The sequence below is a fragment of the Armigeres subalbatus genome, chromosome 1 (assembly GCF_024139115.2).
Source record: "Armigeres subalbatus isolate Guangzhou_Male chromosome 1, GZ_Asu_2, whole genome shotgun sequence".
Classification (NCBI taxonomy): domain Eukaryota; kingdom Metazoa; phylum Arthropoda; class Insecta; order Diptera; family Culicidae; genus Armigeres; species Armigeres subalbatus.
The window spans coordinates 20,813,640-20,840,077 of record NC_085139.1 but is presented as its reverse complement, the minus strand read 5'-3'; the positions used below and the strand labels follow the sequence as shown (position 1 = coordinate 20,840,077).

Genomic DNA, 26,438 nt, shown 5'->3' with positions numbered 1-26,438 from the left:
TATGCCATAATGCTACGATTCCGGACGTATAGGTTTGTGTTCACGGCGGACGTAGCAAAAATGTACCGTCAAATTCGATTGCATCCCGACGACACCCATTATCTAAGGATATTCTGGAGAGAATCCCCGAGCGAACGTTTGAAGGTCCTAGCATTGACAATCGTCACTAATGGCGCCGCATCTGCACCCTACCAGGCTACCAAGAGTTTAGTTCAACTCGCCGACGACGAAAGAAAGAAGTTTCCTGTAGCAGCCAAAATAATCAAAACGACTGCTATGTAGACGACATTTCGTCATCCCGAATCAAGACCGACAAACACTGAAGCCATTGTAAGACTGCGAAATCAATCAAGCTCCTCCTGGCTGAATTTACTCCGAAGTAGCATAACTCTTCGACCCGTTAGGATTGTTTTCGCCAGCCATCGTTGCTAGTTCAGCAACTTTGGCGCAACAAGCAAGATTTGGATAATCCTGTGGACGACATCATCAGCCAACAATGGATCGAGCTACGACAATCGTTACACTCGCTGAGACAGTTTTCCATTCCTCGCTGAGCAAGCATCGATGGTGCAGTGCAGTTCGAGCTGCACGGATTTGCGGACGCTTCAACCAAAGCATATGGAGCGTTTCTGTACATCTTCTTCTTCTTCTTCTTATTGGCATTACATCCCCACACTGGGACAGAGCCGCCTCGCAGCTTAGTGTTCATTAAGCACTTCCACAGTTATTAACTGCGAGGTTTCTAAGCCATGTTACCATTTTTACATTCGTATATCATGAGGCTAAAACGATGATACTTTTATTGCCCAGGGAAATCGAGACAATTTCCAATCCGAAAATTGCCTACACCGGCACCGGGAATCGAACCCAGCCACCCTCAGCATGGTCTTGCTTTGTAGCCGTGCGTCTTACCGCACGGCTAAGGAGGGCCCCTTGTTTCTGTACATCAGAAACATTAACCCACATCGCACAGCCACATCAAGACTGCTGACCAGCAAGACAAAGGTAAGGTGCACTTCTTCATGTTATGACGATTCCACGTAAGGAATTATGCGCCGCTTATGTTGGCTTGGCTTCAAAAGCATCCTTGCCAGCTTGAAATCTTTGTTCGCAATCGCACAGCAGAGATACGAAGGTTAACTGGCAGCTACCAGTGGAACTACGTCCGAACTCATCTCAACCCGGCGGACATCATTTCGAGGGACCGACTACCAATCAATTTCATCACGAGCGGACTGTGGTAGGAAGGTTCCAAGTTTATCAACAAACCGATCATCGAGATAGAATCGCCAGACGAACTTTCCGACAACGAGTTGCCCGAGCTAAAAGCAACAACAGTGACAACAGCAGCAATCATCGAAGAAGCACTACCAGTTTTTGGAAAATATGAGTCTTTCCGCAAACTACAACGAATCATCGCATGGATTCTACGCTACGCGACTAACTTGAAGTTGAAGACAATGGAACGAAACCTGACAAATGGTTAACCATCTGCGAACTTCGCCAATCATTAGTTATCAAATCGAACGTACCATGCAAGAAAATAGGACCTCTCAGCCCCATTTACAGCGACAACATCTTGCGTGCAGGTGGACGCCTCAGTCATTCACGTCTACCTGATGAATCGAATCAAAAACTTATCCTGCCACACACGACCCCCATAATAGAAATGCTAATACGAACGGTACACATCGAGCAGATCCACGTCGGACCAGATCATTTAGCAACAATTCGACAGCAGTTCTGGTTAAGGCTTAAGAAACAACTGGACAATTGAAAAAGATTTCCGATCGAGCTACCACCGGCAGTGTGTCGTTTGTCTCTTTCCATCTGCCGCAAAATTATAACTGTGGTAGTGCAACACCGAGCGGCAGCACACTCACTTGAAACACGTAGTTGTCGGTTGCCAATTTTACTTCCTCCTTAGCAAATGCCAGATCTATACGAAACCATCCCATCCCTCTAAATAATCCTCATGTCATATCCACCTGAAAAATCACGTAACTGATATTTTTGGAAGAAATGTCGATTGTTACTTGACGTTAGTAACATTCACCTGAAATTCACGTCACAATTACTAAAAAAAAGGTGAATATAACTGTGTGTTAAGGTGGCTCAAAAAACACTTTTTCAAATTTTTTGATGGGCCGCCCTCTTATTCGGTTCTATTTGTTGCCCTGATGCTCTGGACAAAATTTCAGCCAAATCGGTCAACGTTTGGGCAGTGCTAAACTCGTTGAAAGTTTATATGGAAAATGTATGCAGAAACATCCAAAAACAGTGATTTGCAGTTGGACGGCACAATTTACGATCAAGAACAATGATACTCATTCAGTTCTTGTAGAATTAAATACAGAATGTTATGCTGAAAACCGCGAGAAGATTCGAGTTTATTAGGCAAAGATATTAGCATTTTACTGGAGTGTTGTAGGGGTGAATTTATTTCTTTTCAAAGGTAAAAGAAACGAAATTTGCTCAAACCGCACTTCAGAGAAATGCTAATAACTAAGCAGGGAAAACTCTAATCTTCTCGCGGTTTTCTGCATAACATTCTGTATTAAATTCTTCATAATCTGAATGAGTATCGTAGTTCTTCTTCGTAAGTTGTGCCGTCCAACTGCAATTTACAGTTTTTGGATGTTTCTGCATACATTTTTGCATATAAACTTCCAACGAGTTTAGCACCACCCAAACATTTACCGATTTGGCTGAAATTTTGTCCAGAGCATCAGGGCATCAAATAGAACCGAATAAGAGGGCGGCCCATCAAAAAAATTGGAAAAAGTTTTTCCCATACTAATTTGAGCCACCCTACTGTGTGTGTATGTACACAATTTGAATGAGTTTGTGTTAGTGTTACAGCTTGCGTTACGTGATATTCACGTAAGAAAAAAAATCAAAATGGCGTCGAGTGCGGATTTAATAAATAACCTTCTGACGGATTTGCAATTTCCACGCAATTTACTGCAAAAATTGGACGGTAATTCATGTTTATATTAAGCAAATCAATTATAATATTACTTATTTCTGTTTTAGATTCTGGAATAGGTATACTAAGCCTTATAACTATTTCTGAAGAACAGTTAAGAGATTATTTGCGACTTTTGGATCTGGACGACACTGATTTCGATTCATCATACTACTACGAGCTCTTGCAGTCCTGGAGAGCTCGAAATGTAAGAATATTTGAAAAATTATCGTTTTATGTTTACGTTCAAGTGTGTTTTTTTGTTCCCACAGAAGCCAGCTATACAGCGCTTAGTGAGTTGGTGCATATACAAAGATTTTGCAGCGGAACCACCTGCAACTCCGAAGGAAATCATTGACCCACCAGTCGATGTTTCTTGCCGAGCGCCCTGTCAATCCACAGCGTCGGTAATTCGCACAGACATACTCACAGAAAAACAGATTTTTCAGGCCGCAGCGTCCGATACAGCTTTAGTGCCACTGGACATTTCAAGTGGGAACTGTTTTGTGAAATCGACATTACCTGCAGCCGAGGAAGAAGGAATTATTTCGCCATCATCTGGTCAAGCTACTTCTCGACTTAGCCCACCAGCAATCAATCAGATTTCCGTAGGAGGACAATCGCAGCCCTTGTCGTTAATACTATCTGAAAATCGTGCACCGATCGAGAATCTAAGTTCGAACTATTTTGTCATTGGATTAACAGAACCATCGCCAGAAGCTCCCGACTCGACTTGCCAACTCGTCCCGTCAGCGGTTCGTCCTCAAGTATCTGCAGTAGGACAGGCACAGCACATAGCACAAGCGCTCTCTGAGAATCGCGCACCGTTCGAGATTCCAAATCCAAACTATGTTGTCCCTGGATTAACAGCAACATTGCGACAGCAACAGCATATTCAACAGAAGCTCCCATCAACAGAAGCTCCCGATAAGAAAACTCCTTGCCAACCACCGAAAGCCACTTGTCGAGTTTCTTACCAACTCGCCCCGTCGGCGATTCACCCTCAAGTATCCGCAGTAGGACAGTCACAGGTACAGCACATAGAGCAAGCGCTCTCTGGGAATCGCGCACCGTTCGAGATCCCAAGCACGAACTATTTTGTCGCTGGATTAACTGTAACATCGCCAGAAGCTTCCGAGCAGGAAATCACTCGCCCACCACCCAAAAACAATGATAAAGTCGCTTGCCAACTCATCTCGTCTGTAATTCGCCCTCAAATATCCACAGAAGGACAGGCACAGCCCTTGTCGCTAGTACTTTCTGGAAATCGCGCAAAAGTCAAAAATTCAAGTCCAACCAATTTTGTCCCTAGGTTAACAGCAACATCACCGAAAGCTTTTGAGCAGGAAAGAACTTGCCAACCACTGAAAGCCACTTGTCAAGTTGCTTGCCAACCCACGATTCGCCCTCAATTATACACAGGACAGTCACAGCACTTGTCGCAAGCACTCTCTGGAAATCGCGAACCGATCGAGATTTCAAGTCCGAACTGTTTTCTCACTGAATTAACAGAAGCATCGCAAAAAGCTCCCGAGCAGGAAACCCCTTTCCAACCGCCGAGAGCCACTTGTCAAGTAGCTGGCCAACTCGACTCGTCGGCAATTCGTCATTCAGTACCTCAGCTTGTGTCAGCAATATCAGAAATCCCGGAGAAAGAAACAATTACTCCACAACCAGGAACCTCTAAACAAATTGTTGTATATGCTGTGGAGCAAGGTTCATTGAATACTTCGTCCTGCGCTGAAAGTGATGTCCATGGTGACTTTATCACTAATGTCAGCAATTGTGATCTTGTGGTTCCAGAGTGTTCTCCACAGGTAGCTGCTTGTAGCACAAATAGGATTTCGGCAGAAGCATTTTCGGATCGCAGTGGTTCTAACTCGTTCAACTGTACAGTTCTTCTAGAAATACTTAATCGGTCTGAAGAAGGTAAGGACATCAATGCAAAAGCCCAGAATGGTGAGCTATCCGAAGCAAAGCAACTGCAACTTGCAGGAATAGTTGCCAAATATCACCTGACCTGACCCACCGAGACAAACTAAGCGCCGAAGATTTGAAAACCTACAGCCTTGCGATTTGCACTTTGTTTAAATCTGAGCGGCCGGTAAATATTTTAAACTAAACAAAAATTATAATTTCTAGCGCTTCCAGTAGCTATCAAATTTTGACATTTCATATTTAAAATATTCCATATCCATTATCTTTTATTAAAGGAGAACTACTATATTGCCAGAGGAGGTGATAGAAAAAATCATGGTGGAAAAATTGCAAACAAGGTCAGCAATTTAAAAAAGAAAAAACGTAAGACGGAGGAACTAGAAGTACAACACGCCAAATGCCTCAAGCGAAGTACACAGTCATGTGAAACAGTAAGTCATCTAGATGAAGCAAGCATCCAAGCTTATGAATGGCTCATACTCAATCAAGAACCCTGGACAACCGTAATCGATAAGTGGCCTTTAAGCATACCGAAGCGAAAGCCCTACTTACAAGCAAACTCAACCGCGAGTAGGATTTTTACGGTTTTTCCTCACTACAAAAATCAATACGGTTATCAGTTGGTGAGTTGAATTCTCATATCACTACGTTCATTGTGTACTCATATATTTTTATTTACTTGTATTTAAATACAGATCGATACTGACTACAAGCATCTATTCGGTGGAGGGTCGAATGAAATCCTGAAACTTGAAGCGTTGCAACCAGGTGTCACAGCGTTCATTGCGAGGAAAGCTCTTGATCCATCTAAGGAGCAAATTCTCAAATTGCTTACCAACAACGACACACCCGAAGGTAAATAATGTTTCTCATATATTGTTGATTGTATATATAATTTGTTATGCTCGTTCTTTTTCAGATACAAAGCATTGTGCTTTACTCTTGGGGCACAGTACTGTGTTGCCACCTATTTCGGCCGGAACACATTTCAAGCCCACAATCTGTGTTTCACAAGAAGACACGCTCATATTTGCTGAATCGGAGATTGATGCTTCTGACAAGATACAAGATACCTATCTAAGTTACACTAATCGGAAGTTGCCTCTGGTCCCCAAATTGGTAGTTCTGGGAAAAGATGTGAACGACATTAGAGGACGTTTTGTTGTGTACTTCGAGGATTTCCACTACGAATTACCAACAGCGGCTCGTGCAATCGATGTTATAATAAAAGCATCCGCTGTGTTTGGCCTACCTTTCTCTAAAATTTCAAAATTGGTTTGGCACTTTATCAGCAGCGAAATCTATGGCATTGCCGAACGAGAATCATATGCAAGCATCAACAAACTAAAAACTTACCTGCGATCAACTTCTGACAGCAATACATATTGGTTGTAATAATGATTGGTTGTATGATTACATCATGTACTTCTAGATTCCAAGAGGCAGAAGTATATTTCCAGCATTTGAAAGACTACCACCAAGTGCCTATAATGTATCGATACCATTGCACTGTGCTGTCCTGCCGACAGATATTTACAAACTACCATTCATTCAAAAAACATATCAAAGGACATGGAGCAAAGAATCAGTTAAATCTACCGTCAGTATCACCAACTCCGCCAGTCAGAGATAGAAAAAGAGATGTTGATCCGGTCGTACTCGTCGATGTATCACCACACAAAAAAAAAGTTATAATGGACGAGGAAAACCATCAGGCTGAATGTAGCAATCTACTAATAACTCAAAATGATACCATGTTGTCATCTGCTGTACAATTCACACTTGGGCTACATATGAAAAGTACAATTTGGGCATGCATACTATGCTATCATTCGCAAGTGGGTTCAATGCCACATTTTATTGTAGAATTTGTAGAAGGCCCAAGGAACTTTTGAAAAAAGACACTATTGAGCATACTGATTGTCTTAGACGGAAATCAGACTATGAATATGATGTTCAAACAAATTCATTAAGCGAAACAGGAGTTGTCGGAAATTCAGTGTTTAATTCTTTACCGTCGTTCCATGTCACAAAGAACATAAGTGTCGACCCGATGCATGACCTTTTTAGCTCGGGTGTATGCAAGTACGGGTTCACAAACATTTTGAATCATTGTATTTATGCCAACAAATATTTTACTTTGAAGCAGTTGAACGAAGCTCTTAGAGAAATTAGCAAAACAAGCATAAACGACGAGCTTAGACGAATGGCTGATATATCAGATTATTTCAATAGTCGCGTAAAACAGAAATCTGTAATTCTCAAAATGACGTCAAGTGAAATGCTCAATTTTACACATTACTTTTCATTAATCGTAGCCAAGTTTGTTCCCAGCCATGATTTAGTTTGGAAGTTTTGCACTATAATAATTCGATTAGTTGAACTATGTCTAAAATCTTCCTTTTCCTCAAATGATCTTTCACGACTCAGACATCTCATAGAAAAGCACCATAAATTATACATTGAGTTGTTCAATGATGACTTGAAACCCAAACATCATTTTTTGGTTCACTATCCCACCGTTATTGAAAATTCAGGTCCTGTGTATAAAATGATGTGCTTCAGAAATGAGGCCAAGCATCGCGGGTTTAAACAACATGCACATATAATGCCTTCACGCAAAAATGTTTGCTACACATTGTGCGTCAAAGCGTCATTGCAATTCACTTACAATGCAATTAATGGCACATTTCTTGAAAATGAACCCAATAATGGATTTCAGGCTAGTGATATTCGATTACGTGAATATTTCTGTGAGCTAGTTCAGCCACTAAGTATACAAATAGATTATGAAGTTATGCTTTCAAGTTACGCGAATTACAAAGGAACTAATTATCGAAAAGGAAATTTCGTTACTATGTTTAAAAATGATGCAATACATCTGTATGAGATTGTTGAAATCATGTTACACGAGGGTTCATTGTATTTGATAGCACAAATGTGGCGCGTAGGGCAATACAACGAACATTTCTTAGCATATCCAGCCATAAATATGGTCAAGTTAGTCGAGCTAATTGGTATTGATGTTTTCGACAGCCAGCCCATATCACTGCATCGTATTGATAATTCATATATGTTTAGAGTTAAGAATAATTATAATGACAATTTTTAAAACGTGTATAATAAATAGAAAACATAATGTATGTCCGTTGAAATTTCCAATATTCAATATTGCCCTCTAATTGGGAAAGGAGTTTTCACGTTTTTATGCATCCAATTTAATGTGACAGCTCACATAAAAAACTAAATTTTTAATTTGTAGTGATCGATTCATCCTTTGAATTAAAGAGCTCCGCATATATGATACGATTGCGTTTGACAAATTTCTCATGGGAAAATTGTCAAACGCAAACGTATGCTATGTGCAAGGCTCTTAATAAAGTACATCGAAATTACGCAAATGACTCCCCCAATTAGTGGGCAGTTAGTGATTTATGTTTTATTTATTTTAAAATCTAGTACAATTTACTTAAAATGCTTTTTAGACATACTGGAATACCAGGTAAAACTTACCGGTAATCATGTAGTTTTTACTAAAAGTTCACGTAATCTGTACGTAGAAATCACGTCAGCTTCACCTAATCGATCACGTAACTATTTCAAACTTTCACGCCATTGGTACGGGAAAATCCAGTCAGATTCACCTGACTTTTCACGTAACTCGTCAGAGCTAAAAAATTTGAGGTTACGTATCATTCAGGTCAATCTTACGTGAAAAGGTGGTGGATGAGAATAACATTTATTTTCAGGTAAATATGACGTGAAGATTATTTTGAGTGCACGTCACTCAACTACAGGGCTGACCAAATTCTAATCCGCGAAATCCGCGACTACAAAAACAAAACCGCGACAAAAAAAAATAAGCGCCTTTTCACGTAAAAACAAATTTCAATGAAAATTTCAATACTGTTGCTTTTAATCTATCAAAGTTTTGATCAGTATAAAAAATGATAAAAAATATGCTGTTTTGCCTGGTGAAGCAGAAATAATTTCATGATTTATAAATAAATGGATCTTTGCATTCATAATAGCCTAGCTTCCAGGCTTTCCCACTTGATATTGTTATGATGTTCCAAGTCCACACTAAATAAAGTACATGACGTTTCATATCAAGATACATTATTTTATCAAATGATAGAACTAGTAAAAAGTTATACGTTCGAGCAGAACTGACTTAAATTCAGCCAAAATAATTGATGGCTATTCCACAGTCAATTGAAGGGTTTCGGGTTTTAAAATTAAAAAATCACTTAAAGGAGAAAAAAACATGTGTTTGGATGGAATGATAAGAACATTTGACGATTCCGAACGCATGGTGGAACCAAAGTGGGAAGCCACCAGTTTATATTCTACACACTCGAACTAACATCGATACGAGGTTCTAAGTAGGTTATTTAGATGGCGTTTGTCACAGGTAGATCACAATTTGGTAAATGATAATATTGAAGAGCAATAACTTGGTTGAAATGTATTAACTACTAGTTGACCCGACAGACGTTGTCCTGCATAGTAGGCGAAAATGCGCGTTGTAAACTGCCCATGCCAAATTCCCATACGATTCTTAGTTTTATTTTATCTCGATTTTCTCGACATAACTTATGATTTTTGCATGAGGAAATATCATATAAACCCGTCGGAAACGACAACGAACATATCTTTTGAAGGAATGAAGAAAATCCATCCAGCCGTTTTCGAGTTATGCGGATACGAACACAGACCATTTCATTTTTATATATATAGATTTAGAAACCCCGAAGAAAAGAACCCTTATGCAACGTTTTGATAGGGCAAGGGAATTCAATTGACTTAACAAAAGTTAAACATATAAAAACAAACAAAAGTCATTTTTTTCGTTCGAGTGAATTGAACGGAAATGTTTAGACGTTCAATTCGCGTTCAATAAATTCGAGCAACTTGTTCAATTCACTTGCCCTTTCTAAACGTAGCATTAAGAACCAAAGAGGCCCTAAAATCTTATCCAAAAAAAAAGCTTGAAGAACTCTCTGAAAAATAGATGCAGAGGCGGATAGAACAGCGGATTATTCAACAAATTGTCAATAAACGGTGTGCTGTCCACGAAGTGCAGAATGGAGTTATCTTTACTGCATAGTTTATATTGGAGCAAAGGGAAATACAGGAGTTGCGATATTATGGTCCCCATGAACATTAGTACCCAAATTGTATAAGAACAAAGGAATTGCATCGTCTATTGACCATTGAACAATTGCGAGCAGTGGATCGTCAAATTTACAACCAACCGTGTTTTCCTATCGTGTCTCAATTTCTGTAATTTGGCTAATTTCTCAAAACCTTTTTCAGAAGCACAATATCAAATTAAAAGGTGTAACGAACTTATAGCTCTTAAAAGGTCATATAACTTTGTCTAACAGGTCTAACAGGACATTAGCTTAGCTTAGCTTAGCTTAGACTGACTGTACATATCAATGGTTGCTACTCCGTGATTGATCAGAACTGGTGCAAATTGCACTACGATCCAAGTGAATAGTGTTTGGGATTTACCAACTATTCTCGAAGTGCACGCTTCAGCAGCTCGCAAATGTTGATCAATAACGGCGCCGGCCAAGTCCTTACAGTCAGTTGGGAAAGGGAGGGAATGTGAGTGTGTGGTTATTGTTGCTACTAGAGACCGAGAATACCTCTGCATACCACATTTACCACGGGAAGGAAGTAGTGTTAGTTGGGTGGGGTAATCAGTAACATAGATCGGGATTCACCATGGAAAGTGATGTGACCTATGAAACTTCTACACAGCAGTATTAGCATTTCCTTAATTTGTTCAATTGTTCATTCTTCGCGAGAATAAACAATCAATCGCTCAAAGTGAGCGATTGTTCATTTGAATTTCGGATTAGGCGCCCGCGTTATCATTTCATTAACGTAAGAAAAGTAAAAAAGAAACGGGATTAATTGAAAATAATTGATAGTAATCGGAAAGCTAATGTTATTCAGCAACCCTTATTTTATCTCTATTCTACACGTTCATTTTACATGTCGTTTATTTTGCATTACTTTCGCGCGCGTGTGTGTCACTTGCCTTGACCAATATACCGTAATCAGGATCTCACTTGTATTAATCCTGATGTGCCGGTTGGCACTCGTGTTGGGCTTGTGCGCTTTGAGCGGCACACGGTCGCTTCCCAGTCTACATAAAATCGCACATGGTGCAATACAAGATGCTAAATTAGAGACGATATACATACATGTTGTGTGGAAAAGTACCTTTATCGCCTGCACTTCAGCATCCTACACGACACCATATACGTTCATATGTTGACTGGGTTTGATAGGGCCTGCTTATGGACACATGCAGCTTTTTGTAGAGGTTTAACAGAGCCCACTGTCAAACCCCACCACATCCTAGGCAGGCCCCCTAACTCGCAGTGGCCATGGGGAGGGGTCGTCAAGCCCTTGGACATAGTCCCTGCTGCCCCTTGTCTAACAGGTCTAACAGGACATTGTTGTTAAAATAGTCTGACACGTGGGAGGCAAAATGTTATTCAAACGACAAGCGACATTTTGAAAAGATTCCACCAGGTGGCAGAAACGTGTTTACGAAACGTATTACGTATTGCGAAATGGCAGAAACGTATTTACCGAAAATAGTTCTAACCAAACAATGATGGTAATTGAACATTCCCGTCAAAAATTTGTATTCGCTCAATCGATTTTCAATTTATTTAAGATCAACTTTCCCAAAGAACGCCTCTGGCTATTATTGAAATCCAAAACAAGAAATCGAAAAAGTGCTGATGATCAAATTGGCCTTATATTCGCAATTTTGAACCAACATCAGGCGAATCCTTGTGGCCGATTTATTTGTGCAACACTTTTCTATTTTTTTTTTCGATTTTTTGATATACGGGTTTTTTGGGAATGTTGACCTCAAATTAATCAAACTGAGCCTATAAAATTATTTGACAGGAAAGGTCAATTATTGAGTTTGGATGCAAAACAAGGGACAAAAGAGAACCAACGACAATGCTATCGGAGATAATAATGACAAAGATCCAAAAAAATTGTCAACATCAAAACAGAAGCAGCTGTCAAAACTTTCAGTTATTGTATCGGGTCGGATCGCGATCCGTTCCACTTTATTAAGCTCTCCCTTTTAGATGGCCGCCTTCCGGGTTTCCATTCCACCGTTCGTTAAGGTCATTGTATGCTATTTGGTGCGAGACTCATGCATTAACTATTCTAATTACTCACCAGTGAAGAACCAAAAAAATCAAAATTCATGATAAAAAAAGTAAACAATCACTCACCTATCATGCCGGATGAACTCGACATCATGGCCCGCATGACACGTTTTGATACAGTTCACGCAGATAGCGTTCCGATCGGTCGTATTGCACGTATGACACCGGTAGAAGTCGTGCATCGGAAACGAGGTGTACGAGCTGATCTTATACAGACACTGGCCACCCGACACGGCCTTCTCCACTTCGTCCTGGTTGTTGAAGATTTTATTCCCTCGCGTAATCGGCTGTACGCCACTCGCCAAACATAAACCACCAAACTTGTTGTTGAATATCTGGTTGAACTCCAACGTCGCCGTGGCATTGTTGGTGATTTCAACGCCCGCCGCCAGTCCGTCGAATATCCTATTCCGCTTCAGAATCGGATGACTTTGCGTAGAAATCAGCACTCCGGCTTGAGTATTTCGGAAAATATCGTTCTCCTCTAGAACCCCCTTTCCACCGTTAAATATGCAAATCCCACCATCACGACCATCGTAAATTTTATTTCTTTTCAACGTTGGGTTCGAATCAGTCTTGATCCACACTCCTGCCATTGCATTGTCGAATATTTCGTTCTGCTCCAGCAACCCCAGTCCCCCATTATACACTAACACTCCGCCGTTCTGGCCGCCCCAAATCTTGTTTCCTCGAATCACCGGATTGCTTCCCGTCCGGATTTGCACTCCCGAATACAGATGATTGAAGATGTCGTTATCCTCCAACTTTCCGTGGCCATTGTCGTAGAAGTATACGCCAACTTGTTTGCCCGAATGGATACGATTGCGCCTTAAAACTGGCGTACTCCCGGTCGTAATCCAAACCCCAGCGAGCGTGTTTGCATACACCTCGTTCTCCTCTATCAATCCCTGGCCCTTCTCGTGCACATAGATGCCTCCGTGCTGCCCATGATGTATCTTATTGTGTCGCACTATCGGATCACTTGTCGTACGGATTTGAATGCCCGCCAGCGCATTGCCGTAGATATTGTTATGTTCAATCAGTCCTCGGCCTTCGCCGAATATGTACACTCCGCCCTGGTGACCGTTGTATATTTCATTCTTCCGTATCGTTGGGTTGCTGTTGGAGGTGATCCAAACACCTGCAATTGAATAATAACAATTTACTATTTATGTTTCTAGTGAGGACTTGTGGTATATGATAGTTACCCGCAAAGTTATTGGAATGGATCTTATTCTCTATAAACTGGCCAAGCCCATTCTCGTGTACGTAGATTCCACCGGTTTGACCATGATGGATCTCGCATTTGACCACCGTAGGATTGGCTCCCGCTTTCACCTCAAAACCCGCTATTCGATTATTATGAATGTCATTCTTTTCAAAGTAACCCTGAAAAAGACGAAGATGATTGTTAGTTCTAAAATGGTGAACCTGTCGTGACACGTACCATCCCGTTATCGAAGGTGAATATTCCAACATCCCGGCCGTGGTGGATGTGATTTTCACGCATGATTGGACTAGCATAGTTTTTCACCCAAATGCCGGCCAGCGCATTCCGGCTAATCTCGTTATGTTCGTACGTTCCCTGGGCGTAATCCGTCACATACAAGCCAACATTTTCGCAATCGCTAATGTCGCAATACTTGATGAGTGGATTTGCACCCACACCACTGACGCAGACCGCCGCTCCCACTGTTGACAAAAATAGAGAATATATTTTAGGAGACTGTTACTTCCTTCCTTTGTGTGGTTGTGGTTCTAATAAGTATCTATTTTATTACTGTTTTTTTCTAGTTTTTCTCCATTTACTTAATTATAAAGTGTGAGACTGCAATACTTTCCAATTCGCATGTCTATTTTAAACTTAACTAATTGAAACTACTAATCTCTAATCTGAACAACCATCAACCACACAGTTATCAGTCAATAAAAAATTCACATTTATTTCGCTATCGCTCAAACTTACCCACTGAAGTACTCCGGATAATGCAGTGGTCGATCGTCGGACTGCAGTTCTCGCTTACCTCCAAGCAGTAGTGTTTGTGGTGTGGTACCGTTGACGTCACATCCGGTGAAAATTTTAACGTCATGTGACCTACGTAAGCGTGCTTGGCACCCTCCACAAACATCACAGTCGATTCCGATTCCCGCTCCAGAACAATCGACTCTGCCACGTTTCCCGCTGCTGCACCAATCAGCGCCACATCAGAGTCGATCACCAGGAATTCTCCCCGGTATGTGCCATGATGTAGGAATATAAGCGATCCATTGTTTTCCAGGGGACAATTTTCGTCACCACCGGCGGCAGCAGCACCGCCACCAGCGGATCCGGATCCAGAATTGTTACTAGAGCTACTATTGTTACCATTATTACTACTGCTAGTGTTGCTATTACTACTATTGCTTCCGCCCACCACGCCGGCAGGGTTGTTGTTGGCCGAGTTTTTCTCATCGGCGTAGTCCAATGCTGCCTGAACCGTGTTAAAGTACGCTATACTCCGACCCTGATACCTCCGATCCTGGTAACCGGGCCGTACATGAATTCCTCTGTACAACTGCCGATAGCTTTCCTTCCATGGGTTTGCGTAGTCCGAATCTTCCGATTTGACAAAGATGAATTTGCATGGTTCTGGGTTGAACAAAGGAAGATCGTATTCGTACACACTCTGATAAAGCCGCTTCCACAGTTCCGTATCATTGGCAATTGTCTGGAAGCGTTTGCATACTAGCGAAACCCGGCAGAGATCCTGCTCCAACAAGTAGGAGAAGATGGTCAACAGAACTTCGTCGGGCATTTCGTACTGCAGATAATGAGCAGCCGATTGCATACAATGCGCCGTCACAGCGGTAATACTGGAAGTAATGGTGGAATTGCCTAACCCACTGCCAACGCATGTTCCTGGGTTGGCCGTTACCGTGGCTGTCGTTTCAGTGCTGGTAGAGTAAGCACGTCTAGGTCGCTTCCGTGCCGGAAGCATATAGGCAGCATTGCCATCGTAGGCTTGAGATTGTAAAATGCTATGACTACTATTACTGCTAGTGCTTGAGCTTCCATCGGAGGACGACGGCCCTGCCCCACTGGATCCGCCAGAGCTGCCAGATCCGGCAAGCCAGCTGCCGGAGTCATGTGCTGCCAAGGGGGACTTCTTTCTTAAATCATAGGGCGAGTTTGAGTTCTGTTTGACCTCGGACAGGGCAACCGAGGAGATGGCATTCGAAGAAACTGACGGCGACGACGTGGACGATGAAGCCACCGCCAGGGAAGATGACGAAGATGCTGCCCCTCCGGTTAGCAAAGCCGAGGAAGATACGGAAGAACATCCTTGTGACGAAGACGAACCGGAGGACGAAGACGACGATGGTGCTGCTGTGCTTGCGCTTGTGCTGATTGGTATATTCGGATTGTTTACGTTGGAGGAGCTGTTGCCACCAGAGCCGCTACTGGAGGAATTGGAAGAGGCGGGATTGACAGACGAACCGGAACCGGGAGCCGCGGCCAGGGTGAGACCGTTGTTCTGCTGACCGGCCGGCGCTGCGCCCACGTTCGGGGCCGGAATGTTTTGACATGGTGGTTCGCAGAGAGCTGAAAAAATAAGGAAGACGATGGTTAACTTTCTCATTATGATAAAACAATTGGAATATTACAGAATGCAAGGAATATCTTTTTTGTATAACATAAAGAAAATTCATGAGCTCCTCGGAATATGATTTCAGACGTATTTAGCTAACTCTGAGACTGAACTCCAGTAATTTTTCTGATGGTCTCTAGGCTCGGTATGCGAAAAATTCTTTCAGTCCGATGCTGGCTCGTCTCAACAGCTCGTCATTGATCATTGATTATACCGTGGACCCATTTTTAATCTGAACACTTTTTAATTTGAACCCCGTTCGTTTGAACATCGTTCAAATTAATCGTGAAGCGGAACGCAGAATCAATACAAACCAGCAAAGAGTGCAGCCAGAAAACAATTTTTCTGATGGCAATAATGTAACCAGAAGTTCAAATTAAAAATGAACCTCGTTAATTTGAATGAGGTACCGTTTAAATTATTGGGGATCCACGGTATATGTTTTGCCATTGAATTTTGTTAAATCTCAAGGTTAATGCACTAAAAGGTTGTCAGATTTTCCACCATGTTTTAGAATGACTGGTTCAGTCGATCTTGTGCCTACGACAACGTAGGAGCGAAAATTAAATGAAACTTGTCCAAAGCACCCCTCCCCCTAGAAAGTGTTGTTAGCAAATTGCCAACCACCACCCCACCCTGAGTTTTTTTTTCAGGGTATTCGGTAGGAGCTAACTAGTAGCTTAGTTTGGTAAGGCTGGACCAATCCCTACGTTTCCCCTAATAAGGACGCATACCGATAATGGATTAGCCTATGATGGCCACTTGAACATTGTGTGCGATAGTTTTTTTTTAATTCGCTATTTCCCCATTAATAGCGTTCGAATCATTTTTCCAGTTCCTATCAAACAAAAGAAGCCCCTTTTGAAAATTTCTTAATTCAATGCCATATGAACCGTAACCGTAATGCCAATGAACCGTAACCCTTAGTGGAGGTAGTGAGGTCCTAATGAGATTTTTCATAATTATACACTCTACGATGGTTTCAGTGATGGTGATCTGATTATAAGTTTCTAAAAAAAGCAATGCGTAATGTTTTTAACATAACCGCGAGTAGACGTAGGACTTGTATAAACGTAACGTATTTACATTTAACTTTTGGATCTATGGAGTTTGATTATAGGTATTGATATTGGAAACGACGTCTTCCATGCTGTGTAGAATTAATAATTTCTTTATTCAAAACTTCTGTAAATAAAACTAACAATTAATTACATAATTAGAATTGCTTTGTTTCTAATTATTGAGCCCCAATTTACTCAAGCAAAAGTAGGGCATTTATAGATGTCTGACAGTATTTAAAGTATAAAAATTCTATTAATAAAACTTGGGCAAAATGTGCTATTTTAGGGAAACTGTCAAACTGGAACAAAGAAATACAGCACCAATCTCGTTGCTTCTTTTTACTAACATGTGTGCTTACTGCTGAAAAAAATCACAACAATAAGAAACAAGTCAAGGAGCAGTAACCCTACTAAAATAGATGAGGCACTGCTAACACGTCAACGAAAAATTATTCAATGCTTTGGCTCCAAACTCCGAGTCTAATTCACGGCGAAAGTTTCTAATCTAAAATGGATATTAACACTATTTCTGATTATGCATCTTTAATTGCTAATGCCTTATGCGAATGATTTTCATTTTCATCAGTGTAGTTGATTTTTTTGCTGCGGAATCAGAACTGTTATAGTATAACCATGTTTTAATGTACGTGTCGTTTAGTACCGACCACAACTTAACATATGGTCAGTCATTGCCATGACTCGTACCCATCCTGGTATCATGTGGATTGTGAAACCAATCACTTTCCGTGGATGAGCAATCCAAATCTCTCTAGGCTAATTTTTTTCTTCATCTACCACCGCTGCCATCGCTGCCTCAGTCATCATCAGCATCTAGCCGTGAACTCCGAGCGATCCGATAGACGATCGCATCCAACGCAACCGATACCGCTGCATCCGACAATCATCAAGTACAGATTGACAAAAAAGCGCCCTCTTCTTTCATGCATATTCGTAGATCCACCCAGCAGCTCTACCGCTGGTGATTGCATGCTGTGTAGGTAGACACAGCGAACGAACGAACGAAACGAAAAATGCGAGAGCAAAAAGCACGCCAGTACGCGCTGCTGTCAAGAATTATAATGACTCGCACACGACAGGCGCTGCTTCTTTTATACACAAAGAAAATCTTGCGGTGGACCCGAAGGACCGCGGCATACTGCATTCTGAAGTCCGTGTTAGGAATGCACAGGATTGGTTATACAGTCGCCTCTCCACATCTCGATATTGAAGGGACCATCGAGATAAGGAGAGATCGAGGAATGGAAGGAAAATTGAAATGGGTACTAGATTGGAAAAAGCTCGTTGCTATGAAAAACGACAACAAAACAAATGTCATATCTAGTTTTTCATGGATTTGTTATTGTCCAAAAATGGTCTAGTAGCCTAGAAATATGAATACATCGACATAGGGAGAGAGATTTCTGAGCTAAATATGACAAGAACACATCGAGATAGAGAGATATCGAGATAGGGAGGTTATCGAGATGTAGAATACCCAAATGTACGTAGATTGAAGGGACCGAGAAAACTATCGACATAGGGAGAGATATCGAGATATAGAGAGTCGACTGAATATGAAATTTTTATTGAATTTGACAAAAATTGAAAATTTCAACAACTTATCTTAGCTTAGCTTAGACTGACTGTACATATCAATGGTTGCTACTTCGTGATTGATCAGAACTGGTGCAAATTGCACTACGATCCAAGTGAATAGTGGTTGGGGTTTACCATCTATTCTCGAAGTGCACGTTTCAGCAGCTCTCAAATGTTAATCAATAACGGCGCAGGCCAAATCCTTACAGTCAGTTCGGGAAAGGGAGGGAATGTTAGTGTGTGTTTATTGTTGCTACTAGAGACCGAGAATACCTCTGCATCTCCACAATTACCACGGGAAGGAAGTTGAGTTAGTTGGGAGGGGTAATCAGTAACATAGATCGGGATTCATCATGGAAAGCGATGTGGCTATGCAACTTCTATACTACAGTATTAGCATTTCCTTGATTTGTTCAATTGTTTATCCTTCGTGAGAATAAACATTTAATCGCTTGAATTTGATTGTTGAATTTCGGATGAGGCGCCCGCGGCATCATTTCTTCAACGCAAGGAAAGTAAAAAAGAAACGGGATTTAAATTGAAAATAAAGTAATAATCACGGCTGTTCAACCAAATTGATAGTAATCGGAAAGCTATGTTATTATGTTATCTCTATTTGACGTTAAATAAGAATGTTCAGCCAGACATATTTTGTTAATTTACGTTTATTTTACATGTCGTTTATTTTGCATTACTTTCGCGCGTGTGTTTGTCGCTTGCCGTGACCAGTATACCGTAATCAGGATCTTACTGGTATTAATCCTGATAGGCCGGTTGGCACTCGTGTTGGGCTTGTGCGCTTTGAGTGGCACACGGTCGCTTTTCAGTCAATATAAAGTCGTACATGGTGCAATACAAGATGCTAAATTGGAGACGATATAGATACCCGATATACATACATGTTGTATGGAGAAGCACCTTTATCGCCTCCACTTCAACAGCCTACACGGCACCATATACTTTCATGTGTTGACTGGGTTTGATAGGACCTGCCTATAGACACATGCAGCTTTTTGCAGAGGTTCAACAGAGCCCACTGTCAAACCCCACCACATCCTAGGCAGGCCCCCTAACTCGCAGTGGCCATGGGGAGGGGTCGTCAAGCCCTTGGACATAGTCCCTGCTGTCCCCTGAAAATTTCAACAACTTATCGTTAATAATCTCAAGTTTCAATGAAATTGACAAATTGCTGGAGAGTGTCCGAGTCGATTGATATATAAATCTTCAAAATCCATCGAAAGATAAAGGCGCTAGAAACGTTTGAAATCTTCCCTCTCAGCGTAACGCTCTCGCAGTGGCGTTTAACCTCAATCTACCTGTGCACTGGGTTTAAATTTGAGGAATAAGGCATTTTATGAGACGTTTCGCGGTGGCCCGTTTATTTACTTCTAATGTTTTGTTTTGGTATGCTTCTGCGTGAACATTCCGTTAGGTCCGAACACAAAATAATGTTTGTAACGTTTTACTTTTCATTCGTGTTTTCTTCAGCATTTCATGCTTAGAATGCAATGGTATGAATTATCTAACGATACATTTTAAGAATCATATGAAAAACTTTGTTCTAAAACCCTGGTAGACGAAAAGTAAAACAGGCAGAATTGATGATGGGACCCATCGGAATATTCGGCGCGAAATTACCAAACAAACGGGCTCCCACTAATTGTCAAAGTAGATAAACACGAGAAAAACAGCTGTTGGGATCTGTCTCATAAAATGCCTTATTAGTGTGCGGAAATGCATACAATAACTACATTTTGATTAGTTTAAACGAGTCTGATAATTTTATTTCCCATTTAAGCTGTCAAAATACCATAATATTCATTTTTTTGGGTCAGTGCACAGGTAAAAAATGAGGTTACGCGACGCCACTGCGCTCTCGATTTCCAAAAATCTAAATGACACCCAGTATAGTAAAGAAAGACGTTATTCCTACGTCAAAAAAATGCTCAAAGAGGACTATCTACAAACCAATAAAAAAAGACTTTTTGAAAGTTTCAAAAACTTTTTCTTTCACAAAATATATCTTTTCATAAATTATGAGTCAATTCAAACTTTCTGATGAAGTTACAATGTTGCACAAAAGTTACTCTAACCCCTATACAACCGAACTTAGTCACATTTGAGTTGCTGCAAACAAATTGGTTTCGATTGTGCTGCTAGGATGAAAAGTCGAGGTTGGAAATCGACTAAAACAATCTTTCATTCCATCTATCAGATTTCACCTAGTCAGTTGATAAAACTAAACATTCAAAGACTATTCACAAACTTTAATCAAAATTGATAAAGATTATACAGGTTACAATTATGCGATCATGGTCAGTATTCTATTTCAAGAAACCTTACTACTAACAATTGTGTGAAAGAGCTTAATGGATACTAAGCTGCGGTACGGCAACGCTCCACTTGTGAGATGCGATGTCATCAAAAAAAGAATCAACAACTCATTAACTTATCATTCAAGCTGTCGAGAAATGTGTTGTTGTTTTCGACTTTCTAGCCTGGTATCCATTCATCAAAAACTCGGTGCACTTCCCTTCCTTCGCTTTCTCGTTTGGTTATAGTTCCGCCCCAACCCAAACCAACCATCAAAACTGGAAATTTTATTTTTGTTTTTCCACATTGCAAAACACGGGCGCATACGTACACATACAAAAGAGAGTATGAAATATAGGTATGACTACCTTGTAGGGATATCTTGTTTTGGCTGCCACCTTCTGGTTATAAGATTTTTAACGCGCTTAACTGCGCTTCTGCATGCGAGTACGCTCGTGCACGAGCTATCGATAATCTTCGTTCTCGTGTTGTGTTGTGTCTTTGTGTGAACACGCAGGACTTGTTTCTTAGGTCTCATCCATTTCTGCGGCAAACAAAGCAAGAAAGATTGGTAATGGATCAAAACAGTATTTTCATAGCAGTAGTACATCCGCTAATAAACTTTAATTATTTTGGGGCCACATAGAGAATCAGCATGTTTGAGCAAGTTAACTATTTTAAACAGATTTAGTATTTTTTTGCGATTTTTTTATCAATTCAACACGGCACATAGCAATAAAAATACAATGGATCCATATTTAACTGGAGATTGGCCTGCTTTTCATCTTAGTGTTCTATTGGCGTGTCCACAGTTTTTACTCCGTCCGTGGTACTTATGAGGGTGTCGCTATGTCGGTGGCCTCTCGTTAAATAAGTACCACCTCAACACTTCCTTCCTCTCCGTAGTTACGGTGAAGATGAGCGTGGCCAGGAGTAGTAATCCTCATGCTTTTGTTATTTTTGTTTAAGACTGGAATCAAGGACTACTCCTCTTCTTGATTTCTGATACCCTTCTAGATAAGGATCTCAAAAGTAAAACATGAGTATCATTAGTGTCCAATCTACGAATTACACCGTAACAATGTTAATGCTAATACTATTGGCATGTCCACAGTTTTTAATTGAAAGCTTTTTCTATACCCGCCAATTGTATGAATATGTACCCTGTGCCTGTGTACACCTGTGTAGCAAGTATAATGGGTGCACAAAGATCACGGAGACGAAAATGTTTCCCACCCGAAAACATCCTAGGCCGGACCGAGAAAACGAGCTCGTAATCCTACGCCATCTCTGGCAATCCAACGCCTTTGCCCGGAAAGCTTACTTGAGCTTGAGCTTGAGCTTGATTGACTGCTCGTAGTTGCTACTCCATTATGACCAGATCAGCTGCTCTTGCACAGAGAACCAACAGATGTTTGCTTGGGACTAGCACACATCTTCAATGTACAAGTACTGGTGATCTCATTTGTTAGGTCATACTGGCGCCTGCCACGTCAGAATGCAAGTCAATGTAGGGAAGGGGGAGGAAATGATGATGCAATCACTCGCACACTGCAAGCCGAATATACCTCTGCACTTGCCACGAGTTCATGCGGAATTTGTTGGAATTTTTGGGTTAGGTTCGGAGAGGCAGAGGTCCGTCTTGGTTAACGAGCTGCCAATGTGATAGATAGGAGAAAGCTGATGGAATTTCTAATTGGATGTTTGGAAACGCGCTTTATAGTTCATTTCCAATTCTAGCAGATTACTGTTAGAATATTCAAGTTGAAGGTATAGGAATTGAGATGGAAACGGTATGGAAGTCCATTTCCAGTTCTAGCGATTGCTAGAACATGAGAAATATAGAGAAAGATACAAAGTAGGAGAATGGAGCGGACCTGGGATTGAACCCACGACCTCCTGCGTATGAGGCAGAAGCAGTAGCCATATGACTACCAAGCCCGCTAAAACCCCTTTGCCCGGAAAGCTTACTCTGAAAATCTCGTAAATAATAATAGTGGAACTGGAAGTGTGAAGCGCTTATTTACATCAAAAGAAATCCTTTGTTACAGTGCATATTTTTTATCTTTCTCGTACAACAAAGTTGTACCGAAAGGCTATCATTTCACTCCGAGAACGAACTCTTTTTAGAAGGCTCGTAGACCCAGAGTGTTATATACCAATCGACTCAGCTCGACGAACTGAGCACATGTCTGTCCGTCCGTGTGCGTGTGTTTTTTTTTTCTTGAGCAAGGGTAAACGGAAATCTGCAAACAGACACCTGAGGAAGTTAACTCAGGTAGTGTGGGGATGGGATCACCCGACCCACTAAAACCAAAACTCTTTCGCCAGTTCGTATCCCTCGGCCCGCAATTAGGCAATACATCAAGGGAGGACTATTGAGAACGCTAACGCACTCGACGTTATAACGCAACATCGACTTCAAGGGTGGAAACCTCACCACCCGTCGATCGCAAGCCATGATAGTAACCTATCGGTCTTTATCATAAACTCGCGTAGGGGACGAGCACCCCCACAACAAACGCCACCCGTGAACCGCAATTACCTCTATATCTACATACGGAGGACCCCGCAGCCCACTCGCGACGTTTTTGTTGTCGAGGTGAGCATAGTGTTCACTGCATCACAGTCTTAGTCTCTACTGCAGACGCCATCAGCGCTGTAGTTTCGACAAAATCTGTTGAGACGCATTCCATATAACCTCTTACCGACACATCCTCTGAACGAGGTTGTCCGGGATTGTATCCATGCCGCTGACAGGCAGCATGGCATGGCGTTCAACATCGAATCGCGGGCATGCAAACATCACATGCCCTGCCGACTCTACCTCACCTACACATTCCGGGCACTCCGCAGAATTTGCGAAACCAAACCTATGCAGGAACTTTTTAAAGCAGCCATGTTCAGACAAGACCTGTGATAGGTGGAAGTTGACTTGACCATGCTTCCTACTAATCCAATTTGATACCTCCGGAATCAGTCTGTGGATCCAACGACCTTTGACTGCAGTGTCTCTTTGCCATTTGAGCAACGAAGCTGCTCTCTTGACACTTTGCATTTGCACCGAGTCCCTGTCGTTGAAACACTCCACATCTTCCACCAGAAGTATGTCTATCGGCATCATACCAGCAATGACGCACACCGCCTCATAAGATATGGTGCGGTATGCGCTTGCAACCAGCAGACACATCAGCTGGTATCCTGGTTAATTTCTCACCATTGCACCGGCTTCTAGTACGTTGGACCATGCTGGTACGCCGTATCGGATAATAGACAATGCTACATCCGCTATAAGCCTACGCACCTGACTTTGCATCGCCGATCCGTTGGACATCATTCGCGATAAAGATTTTATCGCCAATGAAGCCCTTTGGCATACATAATCGATGTGGCTCGTAAAATCGAGCTTATCGTCGATCATCACGCCCAGATGATTTTACGGAGTTAACTGTGCAGGTCTCTACGTATATCCTCGCTTGCTGCAACCAATGCACCACAACAACCTCAGTCTTATGATGTGCTAACACCAACCTCCTTGAGTTGAGCCATTCTTCGACTCTGTTAATCGCGTACGAAGCTTTCAATTCAACTTCGTCGAGAGTGTCCCCTGTGACCTCTAGCATTACATCATCCGCAACGCCTTCTATTTTCAAACCAGCCGGGAGATTTAAGCGTAATACTCCGTCATACATGATATTCCACAGAACCTGTTCGAGAATCGATCCCTGTGGAACACCTGCTGACACACCTGAAAATAGCTTTTCAGAATCCTGCAGATAATCCAGGACTTTCAAGCGATGCTAGCGTTATTAAGCGTTATTAGCTAGCGTTATTAAATGCATTCGTTACATCTAGTGTAATCAATGCACAGTAGCTAATACCTCTCCTATTAAAACCACGCGCTATCTTAGCCGTTTCCGTTACCATCCGAATTGCTTTGATGGTAGAATGGCCTTTACGGAACCCATACTAGCACACTCCGTATAGTCCGTCAATCTATTCAGGATCACCCTCTCTAACAACTTAACAGTAGGGTCGAGTATACTAATTGGTCTGTATGCCGAAGGATCTCCCGGGGATTTCCTAGGCTTAGGCAATAGCACCAACTTCTGCCGTTTCCAACGATCTGGGAAGTCTTGGTCCAGGTAACGTTGGAGGCAGCTCCTGAACATATCTGGAGCGGCAAGAATCGCGTGCTTAAGCACCAGGTTAGAAAAACAGTAAGGCCCTGGTGCCTTATTTAGCTTAAGTTTTCTTGCAACGGCGATAAGCTCATCGTTAGTCACATGCGGTACCACGTTCACTGACTCGTACGGTGTGGCGGGCCACTCCGATGAGTCATGCTTCGGAAACAAACCTTCAACGATCCTGGCTAACATCTCCGGGGATTTCTCAGAAGGTGTGTTGTTGGTCCTAGCCATCACTACCCTGTATGCATCCCCCCATGAAGTATTATTGGCCATCCTACACAGATCTTCGAATCAGAATCTTTTACTGCATTCGATTTCGTAGTTCAGAGCTCTGCTCGCTGTTCGGAACACCCGGCGGCTTACTATCCTGTCCCCTTCGGTTTTAGCACGTCGCAACCTTCTTTTAGCTCTAAGACAGGTTCTGCGAAGATCAGCTATCGTGCTCGTCCACCAGTGCACCGGTTTGCGATTGCCGGTTGGTATAGTCCTCCTGGGCATTGTCACGTCACATGCTCGTGTTAGGACATTGGATAACTCGTCACCACTAAGGCCTAGAGTCCGATTTTCCCACCGTAGTAATTCTTCCAGCAGTTCTGGGTCGAATTGCGAGGTACGCCATCCTAGATCAGCTTTACTGACCCGCCTGCAACTTGCCAAAATTCGCAAAACCATATGAAACTTGCTTGAAATTTGTCATAAAGAAACTATATGCAACTTGCCAATGAAACACGCCGCATGAAGCTTGAGATCCTGGGACTGAGTGAAGTCCGTTGGCTAAACTTTGGGGAACACAGAATGCCGTCGGGACAAATTTACGAGGTGAACACGCTCCCCGGCATCGCGTAGTTGGCTTCCTACTAAACACCCAGGCACACTTTGCGGACGAATAAAGCCCCATGTTCGACAGGTTTAGCCATCAACGTCAACAAAACCAAATCGTTGCATGTAAACAAGGTGACCCCTTCCAGTTTCACAGTACATATCTTGGTAGCCAAATGGCGCTAGACGGCGGTACCAAGATCGACATAGGCGCACGGATTAAGAAGGCAAGTGCTGCCTTTGCGAATTTAAGAAATATTTGGAAAAACAGGCAGATAAGTGAACGCACCAAAATACGAATTTTCAACTCTAACGTGAAATCTGTGCTGTTATACGCTAGCGGTGTGTATCAATGGAGAACACTCAACGGCTGCAGGTATTCATCAAGAAATGCCTGCGGTACATAATAGAGGGGACTGGTGGCCTCACAACTGGATCTCAAACAATGAGCTCCATCGTGGTTGTCACCAGAGGCCGATAGCAACATAAATTCGGGATCCGAAGTGAAGCTGGGTCACTATACGTAGGGGCGTAAACGAAATCTGTAAACAAGCATTAGATTGAAACCCAGTGGGACATCGTAGCAAAGGCAGACCCAGAGGCTCATGGAGGCGAAGCCTCAACAAAGAAATTAAAGTCGACCGAAATCTAACCTGGCAACAGGTTAAAGCGATAGCGACATCGCTTAGAATGGGGATCTTTCGAAA

General features: G+C 42.0%; 1 protein-coding gene across 7 annotated transcripts in view; it reads right to left on the bottom strand.

Annotated features, from left to right (window-relative positions):
* Positions 1-26,438, bottom strand: part of LOC134222603 (F-box only protein 11) — a 61,371-nt gene that overhangs the window by 11,286 nt on the left and 23,647 nt on the right. For all 7 annotated transcript variants that reach the window (XM_062701763.1, XM_062701774.1, XM_062701781.1 and 4 more), the window contains exons 3-6: positions 14,090-15,706; positions 13,571-13,815; positions 13,332-13,512; positions 12,190-13,264 (exon numbers count right to left, since the gene is read on the bottom strand). In XM_062701763.1, coding sequence (XP_062557747.1) covers positions 12,190-13,264; positions 13,332-13,512; positions 13,571-13,815; positions 14,090-15,706 — 3,118 coding nt within the window. The remainder of the gene's footprint in view (positions 1-12,189; positions 13,265-13,331; positions 13,513-13,570; positions 13,816-14,089; positions 15,707-26,438) is intronic.